This window comes from Curcuma longa, chromosome 5, assembly GCF_044706935.1.
Source record: "Curcuma longa cultivar G26 ecotype Majalengka, Jawa Barat chromosome 5, ITB_CL_G26_1.1, whole genome shotgun sequence".
Taxonomy (NCBI): Eukaryota; Viridiplantae; Streptophyta; class Magnoliopsida; order Zingiberales; family Zingiberaceae; genus Curcuma; species Curcuma longa.
The window spans coordinates 6,089,294-6,115,367 of NC_133865.1; the positions used below are offsets into that span (position 1 = coordinate 6,089,294).

General features: G+C 33.0%; 1 protein-coding gene across 1 annotated transcript; it reads left to right on the plus strand.

The window, feature by feature from the left end:
- The first annotated feature begins 339 nt into the window (after window positions 1-339).
- LOC141829482 (phospholipid-transporting ATPase 2) lies at window positions 340-25,358 on the plus strand. The gene is made up of 25 exons (XM_074716964.1): window positions 340-544; window positions 1,082-1,260; window positions 3,983-4,196; window positions 6,233-6,349; window positions 7,610-7,702; window positions 7,782-7,956; window positions 8,595-8,761; window positions 11,844-11,948; window positions 12,249-12,346; window positions 12,430-12,572; window positions 13,824-13,920; window positions 14,010-14,119; window positions 14,346-14,510; window positions 15,814-15,968; window positions 16,043-16,123; window positions 16,250-16,370; window positions 18,055-18,161; window positions 21,114-21,245; window positions 21,941-22,094; window positions 23,301-23,418; window positions 23,558-23,731; window positions 23,882-23,933; window positions 24,419-24,546; window positions 24,635-24,785; window positions 24,850-25,358. Exons 2-25 carry the CDS (start codon window positions 1,139-1,141, stop codon window positions 25,135-25,137), a joined length of 3,267 nt encoding a protein of 1,088 aa, XP_074573065.1. The 5' UTR covers window positions 340-544; window positions 1,082-1,138; the 3' UTR covers window positions 25,138-25,358.
- Window positions 25,359-26,074: the final 716 nt, after the last annotated feature.

A 26,074-nucleotide genomic window follows, 5' to 3' on the forward strand; every position in this document is an offset into this window, starting at 1 on the left:
TCAAATGCATAAAACTTATATTATTTAATAATATTTTTAAAGGATTTTGTTTTAGAGAGCAACCTTGTCTATGATTAATTTTATTTTTATTTACTTTAATTTGATTTAATTTGATTTATTAATATAAATCAGAATTTTAAAAATTAATTTTACTGACTAAATTAATTAGATTTAATTTGAAATCTATGATTTTTTTTTCAATTAGATTTTAATTGATATTACTTATAGACAAATTTAATTAATTAAATAAAGTTATTTTAATTAAGATAAATAAATACTTTAGTGATTAAGAATAACGATAAATTAATAGTAATTAAAAATGTAATGAAACCTGTTCCGGTGCGTAATTTCTTCGCCGCTTCCTTCGGCTTCGACTGGTCTTCTCCTGGAAGACCCGCGAGAGCTGCTCATCGGCATCTGCTCCTCGGAACCCTGCCTCTCCCTCGGTCGCACGCCTGTCCTCCTCGTCGTTCTCGCTCTGGCAGCTATCGCGGTAGATGCTGTTGCCGGTGGAAGCTCAACTTTGTTAGTCTCCAAAAGTCAGGTTTTTCCCCTTCCCAGATCTGATCGAATAAGCCTAGGCCTTTTCCGACCATCATCTCACCGAATTGAGCGATTTCGATCCGTTCGATTTCGTCTATTTTATAAACGATTTCGACTATTGATTTTTCATGATTTGAGATATTCTCGGATCGGAGAAATTGTCTTGAATCGGATCATGGAATAAGTTTAATTATCATTTTTTGAAAAATAATACTTCCTGATGTCAAATTTCTCGCCCCGCCAGGCAGACACATGAAAAGGAATTCGGTCTAAAATAATTTTCTATAAAGCAGGTTATATTATCTATGCAGGTCATGAAATAGTTGAAAGATACTCATATAGATGTTAATTAATTGCCAAAAATTAATGTAAAGGCTAGACCATGTTCTTTAGTGCACCTTGCTGTTTTGTATTGGCATCTGTAATATAGCATTTACATCATCAAATTATTGGGATTTCTTTGGTGGCTCTTTTATGCCATGTTTAATGAGATTTGTGAAATTCGATGCACTCTAAACACTGCCATTTTTGTTGATAGGAAATACTTTGGCTGATCTATCAGATGCATCGCAGATAGTATACTTCTCTGTCTACAATGAAACGCTTTGTCTACATCAATGATGATTCCACTCAAAACCTACACTGTGACAATAGAATATCAAACAGAAAATACACTATATTGAACTTTCTTCCTAAGAATCTATGGGAGCAGTTCAGGTTTGGAAGCTTTTTTGAACTTCATCCATTAGCACTTCGAGTTACCTATTACTTGTGTACTTTCATCATAATTATCTAACACTTTTTCTTTGTTTCACTTTTTCGTGAACATGTAAAATTTGTATGAGAAAAAATTAGGCATATCCCTTCAACTATTCGTCTGCATTTACTGCATTATTCAAATATCTTAATAGATCATTAATATAATTTATCTTCATTGCCAAAACCTTTTACCTGCTACTTAATTAGAATAATAATCTGCTGTTAAACCAAAATCCGTGTAGAGAAATTGCTGCCTGTTGGTTGTTATGTTCCGAGACCTTCCTGCCTTTTTTTTTTTTGCCTTTTGTTGTTGTTTAGTTTCTGTTTCTATGAAAAAAAACCTTCCATAACAGGTTTGCTGGCATTATATTTCACATAGTTATGACTATGGAACTTTAGGGAGCCCACTTAGAATGCCTTGCCGAACAAAATCTTCTTCAACTTGGTATATGACAAAAACATTCATACTTTGCTAACTAGTGATGACATTAAGGCCTACAATTTAAGTAGTTGCATAAGCAAATTTCACAGAGAAAATATTTCAATAGTGAAACCAATATTTAAGTAGGAGATTGTTAAATGTGTGGATCGTTATTGACACTCTATATAGTCTAAGGTGCTACACAAGGTTTAAAGGACAACATCAATGAACATCAAGGTTGGTTTTGTGGGAACACTTGATCAATGGAACATCTAATAGACAAAACATCTAGTTTGGTCAATATAACAGTCAAATCATACTTATATATTGGTTTCACTATTGACTATTTTCTCTCTGTTAAATTTGCTTATGCCGCTCCACTCTTCATATGGGGCCCTCCTCAACACTGACCATGAAGGCCAATTGAGACTCTGTAAAGTGGAAAGGTTCAATTTCTCAACCATCACTTGATTGGTAAGCATGTGTTGAGTTCTCTAAGCCTCATATTTTCACAAGTGGCAATATTCCATTATCTGCCAATCTTCTGATGAAATGGGACTTCAACTGAATGAGTTTCATCTTTAAATGGAAAACAAATTTGCACAACCCTAGTTGTTGCAAAAAAGAATATTATAATCCTATTCTATTCTCTTAGAAAGTTATTCAACTAAATAATCTCCTGTATACCACATTAGATTGTACAAAGTTTTTCAATTAGTGTCTACACCTCCATTGACCCCTACTCCTTTGTATAGTCAAACCTTTTCTTAGGATTTTCATGCTTCATTCATTTCTTGTAAGCCTAAGGACTCCATATGATGACATCATTTTAGGTACTATGTGTTATGATGCTCTCTGATGATTTCTAATATTGATTTAAAGGATCTTGCAACATCTATAATGTTTTGGTTCATGCAGTTAACCTCCTCTTGGCTAAATTTGGAGTTGTCAAGAACTTGTGCATTACCTAAAGACTAGGATATAAAGAACTTCAGATCAAGGCAATTTTTCAAGATATCTATGCTAAGAGAAACATATAGGTTGATTTTTTAATGATCCATGCTTTATGGATTTTGAGTTAGAATAGTGCATGTGGAATAGTGTACACAACATCTTTGACTCTAATATAACTAATGGTTAAACAAGAAATTTAGAACTAAATGGTTAATTGGCGTTACTTATTAAAAATGTTCAAGTTGTTGGGAAAGAAATTAATTTATCTATTATATTCGTTGGTTTGGAAGGCATCCACACAGGTGTATGTGGATAGGGATCACATAGCAGCCATGAATAACCATATATGACGAAAGCAACCTGCATATGAGGAAAGAAAATTCTTATCTAGAGCCCTATGTTACCTTGGTATCTTGTAACTTGTATAACACTTGGTTGGAAAGTGAGGAAAGCTTTAGATATTAGTTATATGCATGTTATATTTTATCCATTCTAGATTGTTGATTGTTAAATTTCATGTGGTCTGCATTGCGTAGTTGACATTTTTTCTATGCAAAAGTATGATTAACTTGATTACTATACTTTACTATACATATATGTTAAATTTTTATTTTTAAAAAAATTTCTAGTGCTTATGCCCCATCTATGCGTCTATATACTATATGCATATTCTTTTGCTTTTCAAAACATAGTTCATATTCCTATTATTAATTATGTAGTTAATTATATATACATTTTAATTATATAATTAATAACTAATATTATATATATAACTATATGTAATTTATATAATTAATTAATACTCTACAATTAATTTTTTCTATAATTTATTGATAATTTGTAATTATTTACTTGTAGTTATAATTAATTATCTATGTATAATTAACTATTTTGGCATTAATTAATCACAGATAATGTGTCAAAACTGTTCAACACAACACGGCACAGTAGCAAAACTATACCATTCTGGTTCAAACCGAAACTTTAGCATGACTTGAGAATTGTAACCTTGGGCTTGGTATTGAAATGCTGATAGATGTATTAAAATAAATTTGCCCCTTTCTGATGTAGTGTTTAATTAATGTTTAATTTTTGTTTCAAGATAACAGACCTTCATATTGAAGTATTAGAGGCTTGTTTTGATTCATTGCTGCCACATTTATATTGTATTTGTAAGAAACTTTGATTTAGTATTAAAGGTCTTGTACAGTAAGAGGAAATGCTATGATTTCCTATTTAGCCATTAGGATTGGATTATTTGCTAATGTTTCTTGGATATCTGTCTTATATTGATGATGTTTTCAGGAGGTTCATGAATCAGTACTTTTTGCTTATTGCCTGCCTCCAGCTGTGGTCACTAATCACTCCTGTGAATCCTGCAAGCACATGGGGCCCACTTATCATTATATTTGCTGTCTCAGCAACAAAAGAGGCATGGGATGACTACAATAGGTATCTTTCTGACAAGCAAGCAAACGAGAAGGAAGTATGGGTTGTAAAGGATGGAATTCGGAAACATGTATAGATTCTTTTTAAACTGATTTTATTATAATTTTGTTTTTGCAACTGACTTTGCTACATCTGGAAGTACGATTTGTTCCATTAGTTGTTCTGTTTCCATTAATCTTATTTCCAAGTCTTTTTTCCTTGAAATGCTCTCTATAGTTTTAGTTTTTTCTCAATCTTCTTATGGGATCATGTCTGTTAAGGATTATAACATTTTATTGGTTTCTTTTGTTTCATCTTTAATTTAGAATGAGGTTTGCTCATTTTGGTTTAGCCAGCTAGGCATCTTTTGGTTGGACAAATTTCATATACCGTAAACTGCTTTTTAGATTTTTTTTGGACATTTGGTTGAACTCCTTGTGGTTGATACAGAACTTTTTTGTTCTCTGTTATTTTTCAACCTTATGTTTATTTATACAATGTTATAGAACTTTCAACTTAAGAGTTTTATTCAATTCCTCTTAGGTATGATGACAAAATCTCATGATTTAGTATTTTCTTTTCTAATTATTATTTACATTACTTGTATGTTTAAGTGTGATAATTATACTCCAAAATCTTTCAATTTCATAACTTGTTACTTTTTTCTGCATTTTTTTAGTTCAACTTTAATATATATATATATATATATATATATATATATATATATATATATATATATATATATATATATTTTGTTTGCAAAGATCCTAGAGTTACTTGTCCAATGAACAATTTTTTTGTGACTATAAATTTGGATACCAAACTAGACCTAAGCCATTTAGGTTTGTCTCAATATGCTTTTCTAGATTTCTATGTCAGTGTCTTATTATATCGTTATATCTGTCTCTCTCTCTCTCTTTTTTGGCATTACTCCATAATTTTCTTGATCCTCTTCTGCTGATTTATGGTTTTTGAAAGTAACAAACTCAAGTTGTTGTGTTTCCACTAGCAGTGTCATAGTGTAGTTGGATCCAAATGTTTGGGCTAGTCAAACCTGGTATCATTTTGGAATACTGGAGACTACGATGTTACTTTTGAGTTTTGATATTTAATGTAGCTAGAGTTTGGAGGTGTTGAATGTGGAAAGGCTAATGTTATAAAATAATTAGATATCTGAGAATTACTAAGCGGTACTATGTAAATGAGGTTAGCACTTAGCAGTCTCTTCTTTGCTTCATTAAAAATTTGGCTGCTGGCATTGTTCATCTGATGATCTGGAGCAGGAATAGCATAGAATAACCAGCAAATGATTGGATTGGTAGGAGCTCTAGTGGGAAATTAGATGGAGGTGGAAGAGGAGAGAAAAGGAAAGAAATTCAGGAGTCTAGGATGAAACACATTGTTTCACTGAAGTCTGTCTATTTTATACTGCTGTAATTTATTGGTTTGTGGTATAGTCCAAGATCAGATGAAACCTTATGCTTAGAATTAAAATTTCTTAGGATTTTCAAACTTAGTAAGACAGCTATATATACTGGTCCTCTATCCCACACATGTAGGTCTTAAGTTGATTGCGTGTGTACTATTTATCAGTTTGGAAGAACTTAACTTTGTTGCATCCAAACCTAGATTGGTTTTCCCCCACAAATTCTAGTATTTCTTTAATGCCTCAATTTTTTTTTCTTTCATTTTTTATTTTTGTTTCTTAATTCCAGTTTTGCTGGTTGGTGACACATAAAACATATAATTTTTGTGGGTTGCCGAAACTGCTAATCTTACTGAATTTAACTTTTTTTGATTTTTCACAAGCGGGCTGGAGGGAGGGTATATAGTTCACAGATTTGTCTGCAAAAGGGAAAAAAAGAAAAAAAAACTTCCTATTGAGTATTCAGTAGGTAGTATCTAATGTTTCTGTGTAGTTCACGAATGCAGGAATGCAAGTGCTAAGTTTTCAACGTTTCTTGAAGACCTACATATTTGCCTGTTACCATCTTTATTACTGAAAATTCTTTCTTTCTATCAATATAAATGATTTTTTTATTAGCATCAAGTATTGGACAATTTGCAGCTTATAGTGTACAGCAAATGGATATATGTTGCTTTATTACCTTCTTCATTCCGTTACAGATTCAAGCACAAGATATTCATGTTGGTAATATAGTGTGGTTGCGAGAGAATGATGAAGTCCCTTGTGATCTTGTTTTGATTGGGACATCTGAACCACAAGGCATCTGTTATGTGGAGGTAACCAACTAAGTATTTATTAATGTTTTCTCTTTAATTGGACTTAGTGCAACATGAAGCATAATAGTTCCATTTTATGCATTAATTAACTAGGGAGTTGGCTGCAAGTATTTGATCTAATTCATCACTTTTTTGCTTTGTCCATTTGGAACTTGTACACCATTTTAGATATTTATGGGCCGCAATGTTATCTATTGTTTTTGGTGGCTTGTGGCCAAAGCCATTTATGCATCAGAATGTTGACAATAACAAAACTCCTTATCGTCATAGATATTGATTGCCACATAAGTAAAATGACAATAGCAAAACTTATGAGCTTATTTATTTTAGTTAATTATTTTTAATGTCAAAAGAACATATAGTTTCTGAGCGCAACATTTTAGTGGAATTATCATTCCGACCCTTTTTGAAATTTCAGACTATACTGGGTGGCATAGTCAAAATATATCAAAACTTGATACTATTCAGTATATGTAATTTTTGCTGTGTTATTGTGTAAATGATGTCAATGAATCGTGTCATATTGAATTTGACACCCTTTGACATGCTACAATTGTGTGAAGATGAATTGAAATAGTTTATGTTTTTATTTTTACCTCGTGTCAGCACAATATAATGTTAAAGTTATATCATTTCTAAATGGAACACAAAGTCTAAAGTTAGATATATAGTTGTGTTCTCTTCTTCATCTTCTTGCTTCTTCCTCACAATTTTCCATCAACACTATACATCGAAATAATGGTACGAAACCAAAATAGTATTGTTCTAGTCAAAGTTCAAAACTCTGGCATAGTTTGAGATTTTCAACCTTGTAGTGAACCAACATACCTTACCTGTCAACACTAATCTGAACACAGTGACCGACAGTTGAATCCATGTGTTAAGGAACGTCTGCAAGTATGTCTGTTTATGCATCAGTGTGCAAGGATATGCAAGTAGTGTTGGTTCATTGCTTAAGTTACTCACAGTTTCTCACTTAGAGAAGTTGATGTTCCTTACCACTAATCTGCAGTGACGTTATACTAATGTTTGGTCAAAGATATTTAGTGAAGTAATAAATATTTTGTAGACAATGAAGAACAACACAGCTCAAGCAGTGGAATCTTCTTATTGCAACTTTTAATTGACTAAGTTTTATTGAAATGTAGTTACAGGCAACTACTGTTTTCTATACGTAATTAGTTACCATATGATGATATATTGATATGATGTTTATATATAGTCAATTCCTAACCCATGCTTATCTGATTGTCTCACAAGACTGCTGCTTTAGATGGTGAGACTGATCTAAAGACAAGGGTTCTTCCGTCATCTTGTATTGGATTAACACCTGAACAATTGCATAAAATCAAGGTACTTCACTACATTTCATTAGTGTTTTGATGAAGATTCTCCATATATTCTTAGTTCTTTTTCCCTCTTAAATGAACAGGGTGTGATTGAATGCCCCAATCCTGACAAAGACATCAGAAGATTTGACTCAAATATGCGATTGTTTCCTCCCTTCATCGATAATGACTTGTGTCCGTTAACCATCGACAACACACTTCTACAGTCATGCTATTTGAGGAATACTGAATGGGCTTGTGGAGTTGCAGTTTATACAGGCTAGCCAGAAATTCTTGGGATTTTTTTTTGTTCTCTTTTGTTTGTTTATCTTAAAAATTTAAAATAATTTTTTAAAAATATAAAATGATATTTTATCATAGAAGGAACAGATACCTACATCAATAATCATAACTTGACATCATAATGTTATTGTAGAATGAGTCCACATATTTAGTGCATAATTTGAGCTCATTATTTTAATTTTTAAATGACTTGTGGTTGGAACTTTCTGTTTTCTCCTTTGCCATCAGTTAATTTTTGGTAAAAAAAATCTCTATCTTTCTCTCATTTATAGAGCATTCCTTTTTCTTTTGTAATTTTCATTGAAGCTTGTGAATATCTTTACAGCCGTATGTACAAATAGAAACATGTTCAAATTCTTAGAACTCTAGAATATAGGACGTTATAGATTCATCTCAGTAGCTGAGAATAATTATCATTTTCTTCTATGTGGTCATTTTTAGTTTTCCTTATTTTTGTCAGAGCTTATAATTATCCTTTGAATGAAAGAATTCTTAGATTATAATTGGTGTTCAGTTCAGTATTCTTTCTACCTTTCCCTGTATTGATTGTTGTGTATTGATTAGCATGGTTGCAGCTCAACACAATAAATGGTAATCTGTTCATCTTTTTACAGGCAATGAAACCAAATTGGGAATGAGTAGGGGTGTACCTGAGCCAAAACTTACGGCTGTTGATGCAATGATAGATAAGTTGACTGGAGCTATTTTTTTATTCCAAATTGTTGTGGTAATTGTCCTAGGTTTTGCTGGCAACATTTGGAAGGACACTGAAGCCCGCAAGGTACTTTTCTTTTTTATTTATTACTATTAATTATATTGTCTAAAAACCAAATTTGAAGGACTCAGCTATCTTGTGAAAAAATATTTATGATTATTTCATCTCGTGGTTAGCCACCAACTGTCATCCATGTAGTTGCTTCTATAGACACCCTGCTGACATAAGTGGTGTGTTATCATAATCTCTTATCACTATGCTTGATATTATTGTTAACTGTGATTTATTTTAAAAAAATATGAGTTCCATGTATTCTTTTAGCAGTCTATTACCCTAATTCATGTCTGACTTGATGATTTGTTGCTGAATGAAATTCTCCTTGATATTTCTCAATATTCATTGAGAAAGTTAAATGGAAGTAGGCTGAGCTTAAAACATCACTAGCATGAGTTCTTGGGCAATTCATGGGTTGCTGATTTCATTGCAACAAATGAGGGTAAGATCATGAATGGAAACGAGTGAGGTGGAGAGGGAGAGATGGGAGTCATTGGTAGGGTTGAGGGAGTCGAGGGAGGGTGTGATCTGCACCACAAAAAGGAGCTTGTGCTTATGACGATCCACATGCAAACAAAGGATTGCTATGGCCAGGCTATGCATGGGTGATGCCGTAAGTGATGATGATGCTTGTGTGTGAAGGGAGCGACAATTGTTATGCGGGCGAAGCAAAGGATAGTGATAACTAGAGTGCACATAGGAGAACCTAAACACAATGATGACTAGGCTACCATTTCGGGATTAACAAGTGATGATGACTCTTACGTGCAAGGGGGATGATGAATGTGATGAGAATGAGTTGGTGATTGTTAAAAGATGCACATGTAGGCCATGGCGACTCGTAAGTAGGCAATGATGACATTCATGCAGGTGAAGGATGAAGGTGGCTAGGCTACACATAGGCAATGATGGTCAATGTCTTTGTGAATGATGATGGTTGGTACTTGGTAGGTTGCATACGGGAGGAGGCAACACAATAATGGGTGTTATGAGTAACAATAGTGGGGCAATAATGAATGTTGCAAGGATGGGTTTGGATGTGTGAGAGGATGGTGTGACATAAGAGGAAAGAGCTTGTAGGTGCAACAATGATAGTTAACTAACCAAATCAAAGCAAATTGATATTTAATATCAATTTCAATTTAAATTTGGTTGACATTAAGATTTGAATTTGGTTATATCTCTTATTTCAATTTAATATTTAACTTGAAATTTACAATATTAAAATTTCATTTAACCCAAACTAACAGAACCAAATTGATAATTTCGTACACTTTCTATTCTATTTAATTATTATTTTGATTTCCTTCCATTTTACACTAAATGAATAAAAAATAAACTTGATCTATTCTAGTTCAATTTTGTATTGTTTTAGTCAAATAACCACCCCAAATCAAGTCATTTTCTTAATTAGTTTTTTTGACAGAATCCATTCAGTCTGTTTTGGACATCTTATAGTTTTGATTCAATTTTGATTTGTTTGTAATTTATAAATATATTTGTGTTGCAAATAAATATTTATAAATTATAATATTTGGATGTAAAATCAGTTAAAACTAAAATTAAACTGAATCAAATTGATAATTTCATCTTAGTTTGAATTCTACTTATATGCCAATTTGATTTGAGTTTATGAAATTAATAATATAAATTTAATTTGGTCTAATCGTGTCAATTTGATTCAATTTAAATCCAATGAATACTCTTAGTATAATTATATAAAATACATATTAGTAATATATTATGCCATATATGCATAGGATTATTCAGTCAGTTCAAATCAAAGCAAGGTAAACCAAGTTTTTTAATGTTTATTTTTATTAACCAAACTAAACCAAATTCAATCATGATCAATTTAGTTTGATTTCTATTAAATTTGCATTCAAGCATTAAATTTGTTGAATGTTATTGTTTGGATTTAATTTTTCATGATAACAGTTTATATTAAAAACAATATACTATATAAAATTATCAGTCTGCAATATATTCTGTATATATGTTCAATTATTCAAAATATATCTCTGTGGAACATATATTTTATTAGTAAAAAAGCTAAATTTGAATTTTTAATTTGGTTTGATTTGTAATGAAGAAAAATTAAAATTAAAATGAAATTTTATTATGACTCCATCAACCCTGGCCAAACCAAACAAATATGATTTAAAGAACTAAACTGAATTGAATTTCTAATCTGTTTCAGTTTTGTTTTTGGTTTGAACCAAAAAATATGTTTATTTATTTTTATTTATAATGAAAATATTTATATTAAATTTTCCATTTTTTATTCAAATATGGTAAATTGTTTTGATAAAAAAATTTAAAAAGGAAAGAACATATTTAATTTTTTCTTACCCATATTTTTTTTTTCAATTTTTAATCATTTTTTAAATATAGGAAGCCTGTGGTCTCCCCTTGCCACATGGCACGGTAGGCTATGGACTTTAATATGATAAATAGAATAATGAAAGTTAACATTGTGATAATTGTTATCAGTGCTAAGGTGACTTATTTGCTTTAGGTGAGTTCTGTCTAGTTTTGCAGGATTGGAAATTGGAAATGTTTGTCAGAACATTTTTGCAATGGAAGTCATTCTTTAGAAATTTTCTTTTGTATCCACATGTATTTGCCTCCTTGATATGTATTTTAGTGAAAGGGTGTATACATTAGTCTTCTCAGTTGTAAAATATAGCTTTATATACTCAGCAATTCATCTAGGCATATAAATGCAAGAACTTAATATGAGCTTGCCTATCCACCAGTACAGTATAAATGCCGTAGCAGCCATTATATCATTTTGATATGCAACTTCAATGAAGCTGCAGAAGATAACAGTGTTCATCCATCAAATTAAGATTTTCTATATCTTCTTTTCTTCTGTAGTTTATGTAACTCTGTGCGTATTAGATGTTTTTGATTAGTCCACATATGGTGATTAAAATATTTCCAATGTTTACTTGATTAAGATAGTTGATTAATGTACAATGAATTAAATTTATATTTAACTGGTGACTGTAGATTGTTTGCCTGGTTGCACTATTGCTTTTATATTTTCCTTGGTTTTTGTAACTAATAATTTGTTTCTGGATTAATGTAGCAATGGTATGCCAAGTATCCTGAGGATGGTCCATGGTACGAACTCCTGGTCATTCCCCTACGTTTTGAGCTCTTATGTTCCATTATGATACCTATTTCTCTTAAGGTATGTTGTATGCATATGGGAATTATTTTGTTTGTTACACCCTGAACTTCATTTTCAATATTTCTGTTAGGATAAATACTATTGAACCTTAGTGTTCTTTGTTTCAATAAGAATTCATGTTCTCATGAATGAAACTAAGCAATGTGGAAGTATAACTGAAAATAAACCCTCCATCTCTGTAAATATGAAGCAATTTTCTCACTTCAGCCCTATCTGTAATTTAACAAATTTTACATTATATTCAATACTTCATACCTCCTTGTTTTCAGCTAGCATCTCTGTGGTTTCTCTATTTTGTAGGTGTCTCTTGATCTAGTGAAAAGTTTATATGCAAAGTTTATTGACTGGGATGAGGAAATGTATGATCATGAAACAATGACTGCTCCTCATGCAGCGAAGTAGGTGTAGTGTTGCACTCCTACCTTGTTCACAAGTGTGGAGCATTTTTTGTCTGTTGGCACTAATGGTGTATTTCTTTCAGCACAGCGATAAGTGAAGATCTTGGACAGGTTGAATATATTTTAACTGACAAGACAGGGACACTTACAGAGAATAAAATGAGTTTTAGAAGATGCTGTATCAATGGTACTTTTTATGGAAATGAGAATGGAGATGCTTTGAAAGGTTATTTTATGACTCAACTATTCCAGTTAATGCTATTTGGTAAATATTTTTGATTTTATCATCGTGCTCAAGCATGTAGAAACACAATCAAAAGTTTGTGTATTTGATATGGATGACATGGTACAAATACCATCTTTCAATTTTTTCACTTTTTTTTCTTGTGTTTTCTCTCAGAACTTTGGAGGATTTTCTAAAACATCATTTCAACCTATTAGTGAAATAGTCATGGATCCCTAAAATGGAAAGGAGTGACATGCTTTAGTTTGTTAGCAGTGTAATTTTCCAGACTGGTGTTGCCTAATCACATATTAGAAAAGAACAATGCGGGATTAAACTCATTATGCATAACATGCTTCTTGCATTGGAGCTTAGGTATCTATCAGCATTGGCATTTTGTTGCGGAGAACAAAGAGAGGAGAAGGAGGAACAGGTGAACTGCAACTGATTGGGAATTAAAATTAAGGTAATATTATATGGATAGGGAATGAAGCTGAGGATAAGTGGTAGTGGTTGAGAGGACATGTGATCCTATGTTAATCAAATTTGGGCACAAGTATGCATCAGGGGTGTAGATCCAAGTGTCCATCAACTGTGCTTCTGTAAGTTTTTACACTTGAGTCAATAGAGATATTGGGTTTTCACTTAGAGTCTATGTTCAAGTGTCAAAATTTGACACCGGTATAGAATGGATAAGTGAAGATTGTGTGATTTGTGCAAAGAAGATGGGTAGACCAAGTATTAGCAGATAACATGACACTAAAAGAATGTTTGGTTGGCTAGCTGGGGATGGTAGAACATTGGTTGTGCTGTACTAAGGAAAGCTGTGGTTGTGCTGGAGAATTTAAACTGACAAAGAATTTGTTAGTGAAGTTTGGGCCATGGTTCTTATATCTTCCTTGAGATTGAGAAGTTGTTGTTGGTGGTTGTTGAAGACCTGAGGGGGAATGGTATATTGATGTCTATATAATAAAACCAGCCAATCTGATTACTTGAATCTCATTGTAGTTGAGATATTTGTTGCTTTTCTTATAAACAAGGATATAATAGTAAGAATTGTTTTGCAGAAGACTAATCACATATACTTTTCTGCTTGTCATACATTTCACTATGCAGCTAGTCATGCTGATTCTTTTGATGTTTAACCTTGAAAATTAACTATCTATTACATGTATGTTACTGATATTGCTCTATCACACTCCTATGTGGGAAGTTTTACTATTCTTGTATCTGATAATCTTTTTGTTTAGTTAGATGTCGAACTGTTGAATGCTGTCATCAATAATGTTCCTGATGTAATCAGATTTCTTACAATCATGACAATCTGCAATACAGTTGTCCCTGTCAGAAGGTTTTTGACCCACATTTGAATTTGTTTGTGGTTCTTTAATTGTTATCTATATACTGTAGAATCCTAAAGCATTCTATCTTCTTGTGTAGCATGAGTGGGAATATCTTGTATAAAGCTCAATCTCAGGATGAGGATGCACTTGTTAATGCTGCTGCTAGATTGCATATGGTTCTCATAAGTAAAAATGGGAACAGTCTTGGTAAGTTAGCCTGCTTAGGAAGGTTTATGCTTGATGGTGTCAGGCAAATCTGTTGATTTATAGCATTTGCACCAATGATGATCTTGGTGTCTGTTGCTCTATCAGTGTGCTCATCATCACTGTTTTTCATCCGGTTGTTTCACATTTGTCTGGGATTATTCTGTTCCAGTTCCTTTTGTCTCTTTCCAGACAATATCCTTTTTTTGACGATTTATTTTGTTGGCAGAGATCAATTTTAATGGAAAACTGATCCACTATGAGATACTAGATACTCTAGAGTTCACTTCTGATCGCAAAAGAATGTCAGTGGTTGTTAAGGATTCTGAGGATGGGAAGATCCTTCTCTTGTCCAAGGGTGCAGATGAAGCTATCCTTCCTTTAGCATATGCTGGTAATTTACTGTTATTGTCACGGTTTGCCTACTTGACAAGTCATTATGTAGCCAGTTGTGTTTCATTCATACTGTCATTTGTATATCATTATCATATGTATCTGGATAGCTAGCCTTGTTGAATCCACAATCTTTAGAGAATGTTTATTTTTTATATATTTTTGAATTTCATCAGAATCATATGTATTCTCTGTTATGGTTTTAGATATGTGATTGGAATGTGGGTAATACTATCCGGTATATATTTGTGCCTTGCATCAGATATCATGGAAGTTTTATGGACTAGTTCATACTGGTTTAGACTTGGAGTCATGACCAATCCAGGCCAATTAATACATGTTCTAACCAATCAAAAGAGGAGTTTGCTAATACCTTTTCTTTCCTATCTCTTTAGTTTTTGTCTTTGTCTTCCACCTTTGTTGTCTTTTCCTTGTCCTTTGGATCGTCTCTTGATTCCCTTGATTCCCTTGGTTCTCCTTTTCTTACTCTTATCTTTCCACCTCCTGCACCACTCTTCTTCCTCATCTTTCTCCCTCTGCAATGGTAGCTTTTTATTGTTAAATTTGGAGATTTTCCATGTTGGACTTCAGCAACATGACTGGTTGCTATTGATTATCCACCCTTGATTAATTTTATTTATTTTACAATAGTTCCATCCAAAGGTCTTGTATCATTTTCATATTGAATATTTGTCCTACTTTTTTTTTGTTACAATGCAATTCACTGGAGTAGTTCGGCTTTTGAACAATATGCCATGTTGTATGTTGTATCTGACTAATTAATTTAGATTTAAGTTGTCTGCAAAAACATGTCATTTTCCACAAAAAGAAAGCTAGGAATAGAAGTCTTTTCTTCCATATTCCTTGCCTCCTTGGTGCAACTTTCTTTCACTTATTTCAGTAAATAACTTATAATTTGATTCTAAGTTGTTGCAAAAGACATGGCATTGTTTTCATCAAAAAGGAAGCTAGGAACAGAAGTCTTCTCTTCCATATTCCTTGCTTCCTTGGTGAAGCTTTCTTTCACTTAGTAAATAACTTATTAGTTTACATGCAGACTTTAGCCTTACTACACACATATTTTTTGCCATTGGATCATTTCTATTATTGCTCATAAGAAATATGAAAACTTTTATCTTGTGAAAGTTGACTGATTGAAATATGAAAACTTTTTATCTTGTGAAGGTTGACTAATTTCCTTATTGTTGTTTCTGAAGTATTTGAACATCCAATGTTTTCAAGAACTTAACAGATTTTTCTTTGGTGTATAACATGTTAATTGAATGCCATTCAAACTATTTCAGGGCAGCAGATTAGACCTTTTGTTGATGCTGTGGATCAATATGCTCAGTTGGGTCTGCGAACTCTTTGTTTGGGATGGCGCGAGTTGAAAGATGATGAGTATAAAGATTGGTCACAAGCATTTAAGGAGGCCAGAAGTACATTAGTTAATAGAGAAGTAGGTCACAGTGGTATTTTGTTAAATTTTCATGACATTCAGGAATCTAAGTGTCTTGCTTCCTCTCTGTTTAGTGGAAGCTGGATGAAGTTTGCCAAAGATTAGAGCATGACCTTGAGGTTATTGGTGTTACCGCAGTTGAAGACCTATTGCAGGTTTATTCTTTAGATAATTATTAGCATTGTTTTCTGTATCTTTGAATTTTCTTGGTCTCTCTTTCATACACATGGCACGATGTACTAATGGTATTTCATATCAAACTTTCACCATTTTACATTTAGGATGGTGTGCCTGAAACAATTGAAACACTAAGGAAGGCCGGAATCAATTTTTGGATGCTAACTGGTGACAAACAGAAAACAGCCATCCAAATTGCTCTTTTGTGCAACTTCATTTCCTCAGGTGCATAGATTTTTTTATTACTTTTTTCTTTTGGGCAAATAAGGGTATGTGATATCTATGTTGACCTGATGAAGGTATGCAATATCTACATCAACCTAATGTGGGTATATGGTATCTATAATCACCTGATGAGGGTGTGTAGTATCTATGAAGAGCCTGATGAAGATATGTGGTATCTTGTATGGCCTGACTAGACTCCTTGTGTCTGTGTTCTGCATGTGTGTTGCATGAAATTTCACCTGGCAGAGTACTTTCACTAAGATTTCCATATGTTAAGATGCAGAATGACAGTTGCTCCATACTGGCTATTCAATCTTTTTATAGATGTATGTGGGACAAAGGGCTTATGCTGCATGGCTAGGAATTATTAAGTCAACTGGGTGTGCTAGGTATCTATCTTTGAGAACTTGTTCATTGTTGTGGGTGCTGAAGGAACTTCCTGTACTTATGCAAACATTTTCCCCTTGGAAATTTGTAAGGTTTTCAATTACTAGAATGGGAAGAAGTGTAACCTCAGTAGTTGGTTATCCAAGTATTGAATCCATGTGGCTAAAATTGCAAGTTTCTTAGTTGAATTATATCTGTTGATCCTTAGCATTCGATGTGTTCTGTTCCAGGCCCAAGAAAGGTTTTCATGATTTTAAATCCAATGAAAACAGAAGATGCACCAAAATAAGAAAGAACTAGAAGTCAGAGCCAACTCTTTTGTCAAAGTTATTAATTATTAGTAATGCAAGTGGTGCTTTGTTCCCTCATTTTTGTGTCTTTCCTTCACTTCCTTGCAACTTTGGTTTATTAAGTGTTTGCATATCCTAACTTGGGCAAGCCAAAATTCTATGAGGATCTCAGATAGCTGTTTAAACATTTTCTCAGTCCTGACCTACTTGAATCACACTTTCTTACAATGAACAAGGTTCTGGATGAAAAAAATATTTAAAAGATTGTGTCAAACTTGCTTCTTGTGAATCCATAATTTCAACAAAAAATGATTGTCCTAATCTATTTTAGGACACCACATGTACTCTATTTCAAATAAATTTTATGAGAAAAAAGCGAAGATGACATCAAATCACTGGTAGATTTATTTTGTGCTAAGTTGTCATTCTTCTGTTACAAATGCACAAAAGGTGCAAAGGAAGATCGTTTAAGGAACAAAATTTTATACAATTATTAAATCAAGTTCAGATTAGATTCTAAACTTGATTTAAGATAAGTGATTGGATATTCTTATGTTGTTTAAGAGATATTCCAATGTGAAGTTTCTGAAAGTTATAAAAAGGAAACATGATTGGCCAAAACTCACAACAAATGCACATTCAAACAATTACCGAGCTTATTCTCATCTAACAGAGTCCTAAGTTACCCATAATAATCTGAACCAAACTGAAGCTATGTTTGACTTGATTCTTCTGAGAATATTGATGGAATTAGTCTTCAGCTAGCTCTTCTTTTACATTGGCCTTACTCTTTTTTAGCCTTTAAATGTTTGACTCATAGTTTGATCCTCAATAAAACTAGTATTCTTCCTCCCATCTCTTCATATAAAGCTTCTAGTGTAAATTTTATATAATGGTAGGTGGTCTGACTTTTTAGTGTTTTTTGGGAGGGGAATATTTTTCACTTCATTTACAGTTCTACATATTACTTTATGACCTCACCACTAAATACATTTTACTATCATCAGAACCCAGAGGACAACTTTTGTTTATTAATGGTAAAACTGAAGATGAAGTTTTAAGAAGTTTAGAGAGAGTCTTACTTACAATGAGGATAACTTCTTCAGAACCCAAGGTACTGCTACTTTGTGACCTGATCTTTTCTACTATAAAATCAGTTAGTCATTGATTTTTATTTGCACTTTAAGTTCACAATAACTATGCCATTTGAAACAATTTTCTGCTAAGTCTGGGAAGATAAATAATTGAATCAGAATTGTGTTAGGCTTTACGTAATACCATGCGAACAATTTTATGAGCATCCATCTTGATCCAGTGGCGTCAAATGGCAATTCATCATATTTTGTTGTTTTTAAGCAATTGCATCAGAAATTGTTTCCTCAACTAATACCATAAGAGCTATTGTTTTTTTGTGGCTTGAAGCTAGAGTGAATTGACTTCTATTGTCAACATATTATTTGGTAATGTAGTTTTGCCTTGATGATGCCCGAACAATCACTGGCTAAGTTTGCTCATGAATGGTTTGACATGTAAACCATATTTTCTGACTACCTTCCAGTTAAGTATGTCTTGTTGATCACTGCAATCAATTATGCTTAGTGTCTTGCAACTCTCTCAGAAACTCTTCATGTGTAAATAATGAATCATTAGAGAAGCTAGGAATTAAATTAGTTGTCTTGTACTAGAACTTGCTTTTTTCTCTTCCAGTATATTAGATTGTCTCCAGAATAACATAATAGCCTGATGTGGATTGCTTATCCATGGACGAACCACCTAATATGTAAATTTGTATCTTACAACTTGAGATGGCTATGATCACGATATATTGGACCTTTTCTTGGAACATTCTTGTCGCCCAATGATCATGACATAAAGTCTCAGAAATTGCTTGATCACATTCACAACAAATGAGATGATGATAAGTCTAGTGACTGTTAGGTTAATTTTCCAACTATTCCCAATACTTAGTATCAGTCTAACATTATGCGTAGGAGTTTAAATAGCTTAGCTCTTAGCATAGTAACTTTCTCAAATATATTAAATACATATTTTAATTAAGGCATCAGTGTCCCACTGAACAGACAACCTTTATGCCAATGAAATACTTCATGCTGCGCAGATATTGTTGAGAAAAGATTTTTTTAGATTTTCATTTAGAAAAAAAATGAAAAATAAAAAATTTCAATTTTCAAAAATTTCAGGATATGTTTGTAGATGAAAGTAAAAAATCAATCGTAGAATTTGAAAATTATTATTGTTGTAGAGAAAAGTCATATATTTCATATGTTTCAATAGCTCGTTTGCAATAAAAAATGTTAGTAGTCATCTTGTTGTACGACTGGCGTAGCTGGGAAGATCCAATCACCTCATAAGCACAAAAAATATTGCCACTTCAAAAATATTGTGCTTATGTCTGTCCTGTCGCAAGAAAAGAAGCATCAAAACATGCTCTTGAGACAAAAGAATCATGTGACATCATGAAACACCACTACTAGAACATCATTTCTGGAATTGGACAAGGGATGACATTAAACACCAATGCTGGAATGTTATTGTTGTGGAAGTTACCCACAAATATACTATTTTTATCAATGTAAACAATCTTAATTTTTTTTAATACCAACAGCATCTCCCTTTTATGTGCTATGCAGTGAGTCAATTGCACGCCACTTGCATATGCCTTTTAAAACCTTGTTTTCTTGATTTGAATCTCCATTTTCTTGTTCTTGTATTTTTTGGTCATTGTGCTCCTTTCTGACTGAAAACTCACATTGAACAATGCACAGTAGAAATGAACCTTCTAGGAGTATAGATATATATATGCAGGCCGCATTATCATCCTTCTAGTCTGTTATCCTATCCTATTGTTAAACAAATGATGGTTAGACATAAAGATTCAGTCTCTCTAATTATGTAAGGTTCAGAAGGCTCTGCATCCAATTAAAGATTATTTGTGTACTATTACTTAATATTATCTGACTTGTGTTTAGTTTAGTTTAGTCCTGGTTGTGCTGATAATACGAGACTCCTGAAATAAAGGTTAGCATTCTGTGTGTTTTGGTTTAATCTGAAATTAATTGTATGATCAATTCGAAACAAGGAAATAACAGAGTCCAGTTTTCAGAGAACAAGTGAGACTATTGGTCAGAGAGAAACAGTTTGATCAATTCAAACAAAGAAATAACAGAGACCATATTTTATAGAATATATGTAAATAAAAAATTTGGCATACACAAGGACAATAAGCTTGGTTCTTGTCATATTGGAACAAAATATAAGGAAAATAGAAAAAGAAATCTTAATGGCTTCTTTTACCTGGTTCTTTACTCGTTGGCAAAGATGAGTAAGTTATTTTCTGATACCAAAAATCATTAAGAAAAGGATTACTCTTTTTATTGTTTCAGATGTGTACTGATCACTTCTAGTTTTATTCATTGTTTCAGGCTTCTAGCTTGTGCTTTCGTCTTTCTATCCAGTCTTCTATGTCACCCGTTTAGTTGTTTCTCTTTCTTAATGCTACTCATTTTTTTAACATGCTACTCTCCATTAGATTTTTAACGTTGCCATATATGATCATTACTACAACCATCAAAACCATGAATTATACTACTATCAGATTGACATCTTCCAATTCAGGCTCTCAGTCTCACATTTGCTGACACTAATAGTAGATACATCATACATGAACATACTCCAAAGTCCAAATCATTCAGACTACCAAATGTTTTTGTTGAGAATCTACAAATTCATATTCCAGGACTCATGTATGCGTGAATGCACTTAATCAGAATGTTACTTTGCATGCACTTTATGAAGAACATATAAATCTAGGCGGCTTGAAATATTTCAGCAAGTTTTATTTTACAATTTCTTTATTGAATTTCTCCTGCATCATTGCTTATGGTGCCATTCACTGTTAGTTTAGATTCAATTATTAACTCATTTGATCACATCTTAATTGTCTCTTCTGTCAAATTAGACAATATAACTGCATGCTTCATTAAACATTGACAAATATTTGGTTATTGAATACAATTGGCATCTGATCCAACACCTAATTTAACAGGACTTAGCTTTTGTTGTGGATGGTTGGGCCCTTGAGATCATTTTGAAACAGTATAGATCTGCATTCACTGAATTGGCAATTCTTTCAAGAACAGCAATCTGCTGTCGGGTGACACCTTCCCAGAAGGCCCAGGTGACCTTTTGTTGATGATGCTTAGAAATTCAGTTCGACATATTTCCATGTTGGTGTAAATCTGGTGAATCATTGAAATATTTAACTGTACAACTACTAGTGTTTCAGTTGTAAAGTTGGTGTAAGAAGAGTTTTTTCAAGTATAAAAGAAAACATTAAGATTTATTTATGAAATTTTGTCTTGCAAATTTATCAAGAACCAGTATAACAACTAACTAGATGTGGTGTCAAAGGAGATTCTTATTGTGAGTTAATAGACAATCTTTACTCCCAAATACAACTGATTGCTTTGTGATCACGTCCAATCATATGCAATTGGTTAATCTCTATATATGTTCTTAAGTCTGTCATGGTAATCTGTAGTAAATTCTTGATGTAACTCCTACAGACTCAGGAATCATCTCATTTTTATTGAAATAAATTGTGAACTCATTCTGAGATTTTGATTTTAACAATGATTTTTTCCCTAACAAGCTGATGAGTTTAAATAAAAGTATGGTCAAGCTTAATGGTTTGCCAGTTGGAGAAAGCATTCGGACTCTAAAACTAGTTAAATCAATCCTAAATGCAGTTTAAAAGAATCATGAGTGATTTCTTTGTTGAATATTACCAGAGTGTTCTATTTAGTCACTTGTAAACTGGCCAAATTGCTGGCTTACACCTAAATGATAAAATTTTATTCCTTTTTATTAAAGCTTGTTGAGCTGCTTAAGTCATGTGATTACCGGACTCTAGCAATTGGTGATGGTGGAAATGATGTGAGGATGATACAAAATGCTGATATTGGCGTTGGGATCAGTGGTCGTGAAGGGCTGCAAGCTGCAAGGGCAGCTGATTATAGCATTGGAAGTGAGTTGCTATTTTAATTCTCTTTCTATTTATCTGTATTTTACTGATTGCAATTATTTGAGAAGTTCATATAATTTATCCTCCCTGACATTTTTGGTTGACACTGTTTTTTTTGTGGATAGTTTTAAATTTTGTTTCATCTTGCCCTATATGGGTGAGATGGTTCTATGTATGCGCCAATACTGAAACCCTGTTGAAAGATGTGGATAGACTAAGGAAGTCCTCTTCTTTGTTTTGCTTCCTTGAGGATGATCTTCTTTGTCTTCTTCCTCTTGATCAATGTTAGTCAACACCAACTTGCTGTGTGACATATGGGCGTCGAAACAATCCCACTACTGCCAACCACCCTAACCAGGCACCAGAATAAGATCCTAAACCTTGGTTTTGCTGAATCTATAGTACCAAGGTAGATCAATTATTTTATTAAAAAATTTCTTCCCACTTCCGCTAGTATCATTAGAATATTAATCATCCAGTAACCATGGTTAGTAATGGAGATGCTAGGCATATCATTTCAAACTACTAAGGTTTCATATACTACCAAGGTGCTGACATTTGTGAATCATATCCGAAGGGACATTTGAACTTCTATTTGAATTTTGAACTACATTGATTTCCCCATGAAATGTCAGTGAAGGAATTAGATTTTTTGCTTGGGTAACAGAGTATGTGTGGGCTGAAAGTCACTGTGATGTTTGAGAGACTTTGAATATACCAATTCTTGAGAGGATAAACATATCTTAAAGACCACAAACACCAAGAGTTCCACATCTTGAATTACCAGATGTGACATGTCAACAAGTGTTGCTTGGTAGAGGAATAACCAATAACCCTAAGATGTGGAATGGCGAGAACAAAAACTGGCTTTACTTTTAGAAAAGTTTAGAAAACTTTTCAGCCACAGGTCAATAGTAAGTGGTTACATCATGGTATGTTACCAAGCTGATTTTTTCCTACTTGGGTTTTTTATGTAAACCAGTTTTGAGCAGATAAATATCTATTCAGATCACTTGTTAATTCTAAGTTGCACAGCTCCATTTTATTAGCAATTATATATCCTTTCTCTAAATCTGAATGTTTGACTGACAAACTATTCTTCATTTACATATTGAAAATTTACATGAAAGTTGCCAGCATATGCCTTATTAGTTCTTCCTTGGAACTGCTACATTATGTTAACTATGCAACTTTGGTATGGTTTGTCAGAATTTAGGTTCCTTAAAAGGTTGATTCTTGTTCACGGGCGCTACTCTTACAACCGAACGGCGTTTCTCTCACAATACTCCTTTTACAAGTCATTGCTGATATGTTTTATACAGATATTGTATGTTCTGGTCCCCTTTCCTTTTGGTTTCTGTTTTATTATGGTATATTGTAAGAAATCTGTAACAGTTTAATTGTCTTATTGACTACTCAAAAATTTTTAAAGTTTTTCTACCATCAGTAACTTGTGTTGCTTTCAGCTTTTCTTTTTTCTCAGGTGTCTCTGGGACCAGCTTATTCAACTCTATTAGCCTTATGGCTTATAATGTCTTTTACACTAGTGTACCTGTTCTAACAGTTGTTCTTGACAAAGACCTCACAGAAAAGACAGTAATGCAGAACCCCCAAATTTTATTTTATTGTCAAGCTGGAAGGTTAGCAGAACTTTTTCATGTCCAAATTCAACTGGTTTAATTCTTTAATCCTTTCAGCAGCTCCTTCAGGCTTTTCTATCAATACAGTTTAACTCCTGTCTCATTCTTGCTTTCCATTGGGTTATTTGTGACTGTCTTTATTGTGTCTAGGCTCTTAAATCCAAGCACATTTGCTGGATGGTTTGGTCGATCATTATATCATGTAAGTGGATTATCATGAGAAATTTTTATTTGAAATTATTTGTTGTCCTCGTTCTTAGCTTCACTGTTGATTTTTTTTTCTCTACACTGAAACTTTTAACCGCTATTTGTTATTTCATGCAACCACATCTGCAGTATGTATTGATGTGAGATCTTTTATGGCATTCCTATCCTGTCAACATTTTCTTGCTTACAAGCTTTCATCATTGCAGAAATAGTCAAGTGTAATCTTCACATCTAATGTTTTTTCTTGGCCGAGATGAGGTTGTAGCTCCTAAATTAATCTTCAGAATTCTTATCCAATTCTTTGCATTCTTGAGTCTATGAACCTTGGATGTCTGATCATATATATTAAGAGAATGGAAATGGAAAATTGCATGCCTATCATTTTAACATAGAATGAACATCTGGTCTGTCATAATTATCTGATTGGTATTCAATTCGCACAATTAGCTCATGTAGTTGCTAATATTCTCATAATATCAGGCTGCTGTTGTTTTCTTAATAACTGTACACGCATATGCCGATGAGAAAAGTGAGATGGAAGAGCTATCAATGGTTGCCCTCTCAGGTTGTATTTGGCTGCAGGCTTTTGTAGTGACAATTGAAATGAAGTAAGCATTTACATCGATATCACACTAGTATTTCTCATCCAAAAATCTGTGTCCAATCTCTCAATTATTGTATTGTTGAATCTTCCAGTTCCTTCACCATCTTCCATCACCTTGCTACCTGGGGCAACTTCTTGTGTTTCTATGCCCTCAACTTAGTGATCAGCACCATACCATCAGCAGGACTGTACACTATCATGTTCCGCCTCTGTCGACAACCATCATACTGGATAACTTTAGTTGTGAGTATCTGTCATCCTCGCAAATTACTATTTCCAACCTTGTGCTAATATTCCCTGGCTCCAGCTTATTACTGTGGTAGGAATGGGTCCGGTGCTGGCTCTCAAGTACTTCAGATATACATACAGATCAAGTGCAATTAACATACTTCAGCAGGCAGAGCGATCGCGTGTAGCCACATTCTCGATACGAGGCCTTGACTCGCAGCTCAAGTCAATAGAGAAGGATGTCGGCTCATTGGCATCGCGGAATAAGTTCAAGAGCAGTGTTTATGAGCCTTTGATAACAGATTTCTTACAACCAGCTCAGTCGAGGTTGTCTTCATCTTATTTGAGAAATTGCAAAGATAATTGACGATAATTTATTTTTCACATACTAAATGAGTATCCTTCAGAACTTTATAGGGATGATCAGAATGTTGGTCTTCTGGCAATTGTATGTATGTCAACATAGTAGAGATGCTACATCACTTCAACTTTTGGATGGAATTCTACAATCATAGTCTGTTCTTAGAAACGTTTTTGCCATAGTATACTGTCCAGCTTTAAAATAAATAAATAAAATGTTCTTGATCAGATTTGATGGGGGAAAAAGATGTACTTTTATCTACTATGCCTTAATCGTGATTGCTTGTGATGTTCTAATGTTCTTGTGTTTATAGGAGATTCTTTAATTCAACAATAAAAGTTGTCTAAAGAATGAGAAGATTGAGATGTACGTATGCCTCAAAGATTGGTTAGATATAAATGTTCGCCTATAAAATAAAGATGAAAACTTTTCAGACCTTAAGATACTTTACAAATTAGATTATTCATACATTTCAGTACAATAAAAATTAACTTGATCTTTTTTCATGTATCAAGCATTCAGATAAATATGTAATTATTCAGTTTCATTAATCTATAATTTTTAAACCACAAGCACTAAGCTAACTGTTTAAAATTAATTGTCTATTCCTAATCAGAGATAGTTTAGAGATTTTAGTTTAAAGGGATCGATATATCTTAATAAAAATTGATTAGAAATGCACCTAACGATTAGTTTATTAGGAGTGTGTGATTTAGGTGAACTTACTATTTTTACATTTATCATAATGATTTTTTCCAAAAAAATATTAATTATCTCAAGTCAACATGAATGAGAATTCTATCTCCATACTCTGCAAGATTATCAGTATACAATTTATTCATAACATTTTCAATATAAAAGATAGCAAAGTACCAATTAGATAAAACAATTAATCAAGTATCATTATCAAGATATGAAATAAACAAAACACAATATTCAGCTA